Below are 9756 nucleotides of genomic sequence, written 5' to 3'. Positions count from 1 at the left end.
GCTTGGAGGTGAAATAGAGAATACTAAAGTCTGGTGTAAGCAATTTCGTACTCATAAAATTTAGATCAGAGACAATTTTGAGAAAATCCCGGACTTGAGTCTAAGAGCTTTTCAGCGCTGAAACAATACATGTCAATAGTAAAAACTTAATTCGGTTCCTATACTTTGTATCTTCAGAATATTTGAAGTCTCTTTATGTGCAGTGTTTCTTCAGCTTGATTATTTTGAGGTCACAGAGTTCGCCCAGGCTAAATTTATCCTGTATAGACTGAAAACTACTCATATCACAAAATTAAGTCTGAGCAGAATAAAGCCATAATTTTGTAGCTTATAACTGGTAATGACTCTAGTAGTATACACAATAATTATATTTACTCTGGTTTGTAGGCAATTAACACAAAGCCTACTTAGCTTAGCGGTTACCAAATACTACGCAACTTAAATGTGACAAGAACAGAGTACTGCCCATCCTAAAAAACAGAATGTTTTTAGACTGATTCAGCGCTGATTTGCTCTGCCACCCACCTCCGGGTTGTAAAAGTGCTTATATAGTTCTGATCAGCTTCGGCCAAAATTTTTTAAAATGGTATGGTTTGAGTCTAATTAGAAGTCACTTAAATCTGAGGCTGGCTGATTACAAAAACATTTAGTCCTGATCAGAGACCGTTTGGATCTGGACCTGGAACTGGGTTACATTATGTAAAAAGTGGTAAAAACAATACAAGGAGTAGAGGAAGTTAAAATCAGTAGATGATCAGCAATTTTGAAACGTCTGCTCCGAGCAAAAAAATTCAAAAGAGCATATTCAAAAGAGAAAATCGTTAAATTTCTATGACCAAGTTATAAGCAAAATATTGTCTTATAACTATAGAGTTTACTTTTTTCTTTTTAAAATCTCTTTTCAATTTACAATGATTATTGTAGCTTCAAAAAGAAAAGTACAATACAGAATTCTCATTAATTTTCCTTGAAAATGAATATCGCTGTGCTCTTTTTGCTTTTTACTTTTAAATTTTTGAAGTATGTGATTATGGACCATTTCAATCATGTGTTGATTAGTTTTTTCAGTTATTTGAGGACAACAACCTGACACCATTTACTAGTTATTTTGTCAAATCTTTTGTCCACTTTAGCATCTTTAAGAGATGTGATTCACAATTTGCCGAGTCTAAATTGTGAGAAGATGAAATTTATGGAACAGTAATGATCCATGACCTGCGATTTATCCAAATCAGCTCTCATTGTTACTTTCAGTTCAGTGCCGATAAATTCTTCGATGATATATGCAGTGTTGACTTTACTGGTACCCTATGGTTTCACCGCTGCAAATTTGAAACGAAATAGAGTTGCACTCACTGTTTTTTACTGACCCTCGAAAAACGTCATTTAAAAATATTAAAAAAATGAACAGTAATTATTAAATTAAGCATCCTTCCTAAAGCTACAGCACTTATCGATTGATTTGCACTGCAGCAACAAACAGCCAGCGAGTTAGTTAATATACAAGTATAGATAGCTATAGTTATAATTATTAATTTAATTATAAATAATGAGTTGAAAACAGTTTCTATTGGCTCTTCGGAACTGCTTCTTTTCCAAGTTGAACTTTTTTTTGTAACTTTTCAGATCTAATTCGTGAACAATTCCGAAAAATATATCATAAAATTCTCTTTTTTGTAACCCAGATTAAATATTAGCTGAATTTTTTATTTAGCATCGCTATAAAAGAACTAACGTTCTCGGTAATTTTAGCTTTTTTAACCAAATGCATGTTAAAATTAGACCTTTAGAAAAAAACTTATAAAAACTTATAAATACTAGTTTATATTCTACTGTGAAAAGAAGCAGTTCCTGTACATTAATGACGTCATTCCTCACAAGTCATTCACGTGTTGTTCAGTTTTCCCATACGAATGAATTTAAGTCTAGACAGGAAGTGTGTCTAGTCTCCCATCATCATCTCCTTGAACTCCTCGAAGTCGACCTCTCCTGATCCATCAGCGTCTGTCTCTGTAATCAGCTGTTCTATCTCCTCATTCGTCATCTGCAACTCAGGTTCCCTCAGCAGGTCTCGAACCAAGTCAGTCGAGATAGAACCAGTACCTGTGAACAGAAAAAGTACTTCAGATATTAAAATATAATTCAATGCCTAAAGTATTTTTTCAGATATCAAAAAATTCGCCGCTAGATTCACACCAATTTTTACAAAACACTCGCCGTTTTTTCACAACTTTTACTGTATTTTAAAACAAAATATAGTGTAAAATCAATAGTGATTACACTATATTTACACTAAAATCACCATTGATTTTACACTATATTTTGTTTTAAAATACACTATAAGTTTTGAAAAAGCTGCACATATTTTGTAGAAATTGGTGTGAATCTAGCGGCGAAATTTTTCACAGCATATAGCGAGCTATTATTTTCCACTGCATTCACCGAATCTAAAGGTAGAAATCGCAATTCTAAATTATTGCTATTAAATTGCTGCCATTTCTAAGCTCAATGAAAAATTTGCTGAAAAAGTTTTAGATAGAGTAAAAGGCGATCAGAACACTTGAGCATGCCAGAAAAAAATGTACAAAAATTTCGTAAGTTTCAAACTAAACATATCGATAATTTTGTGGTAATATAAACACGAAATCACAATTCAGTTTGACATAGGGCCAAAAAGACCAACGAAACAAAAATCGAAAGAGCTTTTATAGGTTTGAAACGATTATACCAAACACGCCGCGAATTTTTTTCCGTCTTTGATAACTCAAAAACATCGCTTTTTAGAGAGCTATCAATGTTTTGATAAGAAAGGCTTATGCTTATAAGCGATGCGAAGATTTCCGCATGTCTTTCCCTCGTTTTAAATAATCTGGAAAGTAAATATTCGTTCTGTGTTTTTCTAGTATAGAAAATGTACAACTAGAAAATCAGTTTGGATCTGAATCGATGTAACCTAGCTTTTGCGTCTAAAACAATTCCGTCTAAAACAACCTACAGTTGTTTTAAACTTCTTACAAATGTCCATTTATCTTGTCAACTTACTAACTCTGATTCAGTTTAACTTTTAGCTGAATGTGAAAAAATAGAGTTCAGCTGCCATTTTTCACTACTACAGCCAACAAGGAGTTCGGTGATATGAGTTCGTACATATGTTTAAACATCATCCGACTTTCATTTTAGTTGTCTACCAAATGCCATACTGCTGAAAAACAATCGAAGTGGAAAAAATTTTCGTAAATTAAAACCACTTAATGAAGTAAATAATACAACATTAGGAGAACGATGAGACCTACAATAATGAAAACAACGAGACAGACGAGACAAACAGCAAAAGCTGCCACAACAAACACATCAACTGCTGGTAAACCGCAATTTTAGTTTGAATAACACTAAAACAATTCCGTCAAAAAAGCAACGTCAAAATAGCATTAGGTAAAAACAAAACTGAACAATTTAAACAAGTTTTTTTCACTACAATGCAGATGAGACATCTTAAAGAAACTGGGTTACAAACTGACAAAGAGAAAAAGGACAAAGTTTAAAAATCATTTTAAAACCAAACTGATTTTTTGAAACCAAACTGCTTCAAAAGGCAATAAAAGCCATAATTTCGGTCAATAAAAACTATATAGGTTAACATGTACCTCCCTGCGAAAGCATGGCAAATGTCATGCGACTTAGTCATAAGACTACAAAATCAGAATAGTTAAACAAAAACCAAAAATTCGCAAACATTTTACAAAAAAACATAGTCTTGAAGCCATTGAAACCATAGAACATGATTGATTGAAACCATAGGACAGAAATGATTACAAATAATCGCTTGGGAGTCATTTGAACATCTTAAACTCATGATTTTATAGGGGCTATGCAAAATATTACAAATAATGTAACAAGTTTTTACTAGGTTTGAAAATTGACAAATCATTCATGGAAACTCATATTGTCAGAGTCATAAAAGCATCAGTTAAAACACAAAACTAGTCGAGTTTAGTTATTGTTTTATAAGAAAATGATTGAGACCTGTCATTATTGAGGATAAGCGCATGTTTTTATGAAAAAATGAATTGTCAAAACTTTAGCATTTAATAAAAGTTTAATTGCCGATTAGTTAAACATATATGGCATATAATATTTTTTGTTAGAAATGTTTTCTTTATACTTTGAACTGATCTTTTGAGATTGAAAAAGATTGTTTGCAGAGCTAACTGAGGAGATTAATTTATTTTAATTTATCTTTATTAAAAAAATGAACTCTCTAAGAACTGACCTTCTTTGTCGAAGATTCGGAAGGCCTGTTTGAGGACGTCATCCATGTCTCCAGTCTTGAGGATCTTGGACACATACCTGAGGAAGCCATCGAACACGTACTTCCCAGTGGCTGTTGCATCACATGCCAATCTGAACTGGGCCAGCTCTGCCTGTGAGGCCTCGTATCTACAACACACCACCCTCGCCTAACATTCAGTGTCAATCAGTACTGATTCAGAGCAATTTCAGAGAAACTTCCCAATTTTGTACTGATTCGGGAGGATTTCAGAACCAGCTGTGAAGTGACTTCTAAATTTCTCTGAATCAGAGCAAAATTCACAGAAAATATTCTGTATTCTTCTGAATCAGAGGATAATTCGGAATGAATCACTGAATTAGCTCTGAATCAGACAAATTCAGTGCAAAATGTGACTTGAAATAGACTCTGACTCAGTACTGAATTCGACTTAGAGTTGGGCGTGGGCAATATTACTCAAATACATCCCCTACAATATCTAGATGTCAACTTAAAAAAATGCGGTAAAAATTTTCAAAATAAATTAAGCGGAGTAATAAGGGTGTATATTTTAAATTTTTTACACTCTTTTCATACACTCTTTTCCCTGTTATTTTTGTTGAAAATCTTCGACCCGGGTGGGGCCTGAATCATCCAAAATTTAGTCTGTACCTTGATGTGATGACGGATTGGGTTTAAATACCTTATTTTGAGTACTTAAAATTGCACTAAAATTTGGTTAAAGCATTTTTGTAGTGCAATTTTTTGAGAAAAAAAGTGATTAATACGGTGAATTTTTGTTGGAAACGAGCAATGCATGGTTCAACTTCAGCATGGTTTTCCTCAAGGTGTACTTTTAGTTTTTGTCTACACAGAAATGATTTCTCACAATTAATAAAAGCCTAAGCCTATTTAAAATTCAATTCGCACATGACAGTTAAATCAGATTCGAGAGATTTGATTTTGCCGAAATCCAATTGAAAAATTATTTGATTTTAAAATCATTGTGAATTTTTGATGTTTTCTTGGCAAGGCATTATTTCTGTAGATGTCTCAATTTATGCTCGTTATTAGTCTCTTTAAATTAAATTTCGTTGCGTCAAATCCTGCTGCCGAATACTGTCAAAAATATGCATTCTAGTTGCGTCGCGATATACTGCGGACCCAAAAAATAACCGATATTTATTGCAGTAAATCGTAATCAAAATTCTACATGAGTTTTCTTGATTGCTCTTGGACTGCTACCGTACTAGCAAGATCAATTTCTTTATAAAAACTGATATCAATCTACTCTCCCTTCATTTTTTAAATTATCTTCACGACTTTTTAATAGAAAATAATTCTGAGAAAACTCAAATTCCCTATTACACTAAAAATTGAAAACAAACGTGCATACAAAAAATTCAAAATAACCGTGTTTGACAAAATTTAGAACTTAATTTGATCTTCATTCTTTAAAACAAACTCGCTCAGAGCTAAAAGGCTCTGTAACATTGGGAAAGTTTCTAAGACCTAAATTTAACGAGACAAAAGGTCAGAGCAGTTGCTGCAATCCAACGGCCAGATTTTTCAAATCTGCAGCTCAAAAGTAATTTCGCTTTTGGAGAACAACAAACAATTTGATTATTAGGTCATCCTGTTTCAGTTGACCTGCTATAAGTATCAAAAAAGTAGAATATGAGGTGGTGTCTAGGAAATCAGGACTAAAGTGAGGCAAAGGTTTGATGTAGAGAATCACTTTGTGTACAATGTGTTAGATTCTTTATATTTTTTATAAAGCTAACTGAATACAAATTAGTGCACTATTGATAAGTCATTTTTGCTGAAAAAATGTGCAATTTTCTGGAAAAAGATTTCTGTATACGTAACTTGTGTAAATATCTTTGCAAATGGAAGAAAATTGCCACGAACAAATAGAAGCGAGAAGTGCGTTGTAAATTTCCAGATCTCTCAACTGAATTTCGAAAAGATCTTAATTTGGGAATTCTTTTCGCCTTTTTGTATTAAATAGAGGATAAAAATGACTCTTTAATAACCAATGAAAGTTTCTTAAGGGTTTTCATTTATAAGTTTCCAAAGGTAATGAATTCCAATTGCAAATTTTTGTTACTTGTAAGTTACATTTTGAGGGGTATTAAGCAAGAATTTTTATTAATATGTAAAAATAGCAGAAAATGCTCCTGTAATTTAAAGCTTTTGTGGGATGATATAATACGAATTAAAAATTAATATGACCATTTTTGTTTCTGGGTTGAGTAGATGCCAATACGGGCTAAGAAAAGCTCAAATAGGTAGCAAAAGTGTCCTGAAAATGACAATAGTGTTTCGTGGAATAACTAAGATGCCTTTAATCCTGAGAGAGAGAGAGGAAAAAAAACAGTAGAGACAGCGACTTAAAGATCACTTTCTGCTATTATTTTCTTCTTGAAAAGACCGGTATTTGGAATAGAAATTGGCGCGACTTTAATGCTTGTCTTAGAATTTGGCTAGTACTAAACGGATTCCTGATTATTTTTGTCTTGCTCTAAAAATTTATAGCTTGATACACTCAAAATTAACTCCACAGAAAGCGTGAAATCGATTTTACACTAAACATATGTCGAAATCCATTGTTTGGCAAAAAGTGCAGACCGAGGCTATTTTTTTCACTTTTGGGTTGAAAACGAAAGATGAGCCACAAAAAAATTCAACCTTTACCTCAACTACAATAACTTTGCAAAAGTTAAAAGTAATGAGATGGTTTTAAATGAAGGTAATAAGAAGCAATGCGTTACTCCTGCTGGTGATAGTTACCGAACTGAAGTTGGGAAAAAACTGTAATGGCGTATTTGTGTTTACAAAAGTTTTCTCATCAACTCATAGAAACCCAGTGAACCGGAACGTGATACATCTTGATAATAAACACGATAAAACATAAGAAATCTTAATAATATATTATTAAGATTCTTGTTGATATTTAAATTTCTTGACAAATTTTTCATTTTTGCAAGAAGGGTCAAGATCATGCATGTCTTATCAAGGTGTACCAAGTTTTGATTCGCTGGACGAATTTTACTAACTGTTAATTATGTGCCTCGACTTTGTAATAAAAATCATTATTCATGTCTTCTAAGATTTTTTGGTTTTTTTAAAAAAAATCTGAGATCTGTTCTTTTTTGTAATTAATTTTTTAAATTTATTTCCCAGGACCTTTTTCTCAATAATTGTTTCTATCAAATATTTTTCAACTCCGGAATTGTCTATTCTCTCGTAACGTTCTTCGACGGATTTTGACCAACATGCCACCTAATTTTTTTAAAAAATTAAAACATTGACTATTGTATTGTTTATTTCACTATTTTCAAACTGAAGTTCGAGCAAATTTTTAGGGGAATATCTTGATATCAGTGCGTCACTTTGAATGCTATCATTTGTTGTTGTTCTGATATTGTAAAAAATCTTAACCAGGGTCGAGGTTTGATCAAAAAATATTGTAAGATTAGCGGTGAATAGCGGTGAAAAAATCACACCGTTTTCACCGGATTTCTTAGAATAAATCAACAACTGCCGTACACGGGTTTGAACCTCGCACCTCCTACATGTGGACAACTTCTTATTCCACTGCGCCATCTGTCACTGAATTGTTTGATATTTCCTGTGAAATTAAGATAAGCGTTAAATTTAGCGGTGAATATTTGTAATATTTGTAATTTTAGCGGTGAAATTTTTTTTCACCACATTTTGGTAGCGCTGAAATTTTTTTCACCGCTTAAGCAATTTTAAGCGTCGAATTTTTTTTCATTGCATAAGCGGTGAATAAAAATTTTTCACCGCTTAAAAGTTTCTTCGCCGAATTCATCGCAATGACCGAATTTACCGTTTTTCACCGACTTCATCGCAGCGCAAATCTTACACTTTTTATTCAAATTCACCGCAAATCTTAAATATTTTAGCTATTTTTAGCGGTGACACCTCGACCCAGGAAGAGATTTTTGCCCGTTTTCAGCGCTATAATTCAGTACAATGCGTCTCAATTTTAGCGGATTTGTTGCAATGAAAAAAAGATAATAAATTCACTGTTTTCCTCTCAAAGTTCTGAGGAGTTTTATTAATCCGAGATTCGAGGTTTTAATCGTCTAACGACTCCTAGAACCAACACATGCGAACTTAGTACCCACCCCATGTCCAGGAGATGCTGGGCTAGGTTCTTGGTGTACAACTCCTCATAGAGACCCTCATTCTCAGAGAAGTAGTCGAAAGCCTCTTTGAAATCTCTGACTTTGTCCTCCGACAGTCCGTATGTCTCAGTCACTCCCAATGTAGTTGCCATTACTACTCACAGTTATAATACGTAACAAGTTATAACTAGGGTGGTTAAAAGTTTTGAGGTAATAATGTAACAGGCCGCAAGAGATAGCAGAAATGAACAGTGTACGAGAGACTAACAAGACGTCCAAATGAACAACGAGAACCGGAGAACCCAAAATGGTAGAATGGGAAAACTTGGAATCAAATTTGGGTATTTCAGGAAACACAGTGTGAAATTTATGATAGGGCAAAACTCACTTTGTAGTTGTTATAGAAGGAAAGCCTAAGTATAGTAGCTAACCGTGCTTGGATTTCCTACCATTTTGGCCGCCGTTTCACCAATTTCAAGAAAGACAGGTTCTAAATTGTGGTTAAAATATGCAAATGAACTGTCTAACAAAGCAGAAAACCGAAATATTCCGCAAAACCGCAAAATCTTTCTTTTCTTATGAGGGAAAAGGAGGCGGGCCAACTGCTATCCCGACCATGGTATCATTGTATATCAGCGCTGATTCATGAAATTGCCATAGTAAAACGAAAATTCAGTACTGAATCATAGTAACTGCAGCTATATTCCCATTCCAATCGTTAATTACATTGATATCCATGATAAAGTATATTTTAGGCTAAAATGTTTTCGGTTTCTCAACAAACGCAAATATTTTCTGCTAATTGAACTTTTGAAACCTATCAACCCGAGTTTATTAATAGCCCAAAGTTTGCCCAAGTCTGAACCGGTCATAAAATTTTCTCTGAGAACTGAGTTTATAGCCATAGAAATGGCGATAATACAATTTGTATAGTTTAGAAACGGTATTCACTTAAGTTAAGTTTCTGGCACTCATGTATAAACTCAAATAGGTGTGTTATAATATAGACACAGAGACATACCATTCCAAATTTCAGGATTGTTTTCCTGCCATACAACAATCTTTAACTCTTTCCGCTGCTATTACCCAGTTAAGACTTGAAATCAGTTCTTAACTATGAACGAACATTTCCAATTTCAAGATTGTTCAACTCTCAAAACTGGGGGATAGATAAGGAAAGGTCAACCCTTTTGCACGTGAACGAAGGAAACATACTCAGCCGAGAAAGAAGAAATACCATTGCTGAAATTGTAGCCAACTTTGATTCTAAAGTATAAAGTAAAACCTATTTACTATGAATTCCTATAGGTACAAGGTATTATAGGTACAAGT

The 9756-nt window shown here is 33.5% G+C and overlaps 1 protein-coding gene across 1 annotated transcript; it reads right to left on the bottom strand.

Annotated features, from left to right (window-relative positions):
• Nucleotides 1–1827: 1827 nt before the first annotated feature.
• On the bottom strand, nt 1828–8777 carry LOC142352123 (troponin C-like). The gene is made up of 3 exons (XM_075404495.1): nt 8425–8777; nt 4271–4437; nt 1828–2103 (listed from the first exon to the last, which is right to left on the bottom strand). The coding sequence occupies exons 1-3, from the start codon at nt 8574–8576 to the stop codon at nt 1943–1945; spliced, it is 480 nt and encodes a 159-aa protein (XP_075260610.1). The 5' UTR covers nt 8577–8777; the 3' UTR covers nt 1828–1942.
• Nucleotides 8778–9756: the final 979 nt, after the last annotated feature.

This window comes from Convolutriloba macropyga, chromosome 13 (genome assembly GCF_964194025.1).
Source record: "Convolutriloba macropyga chromosome 13, txConMacr16.3, whole genome shotgun sequence".
In the NCBI taxonomy this organism is placed as follows: Eukaryota; Metazoa; Xenacoelomorpha; order Acoela; family Convolutidae; genus Convolutriloba; species Convolutriloba macropyga.
Note: the sequence above shows the minus strand (reverse complement) of the source record. Positions and strands in the feature narration are given on the sequence as shown.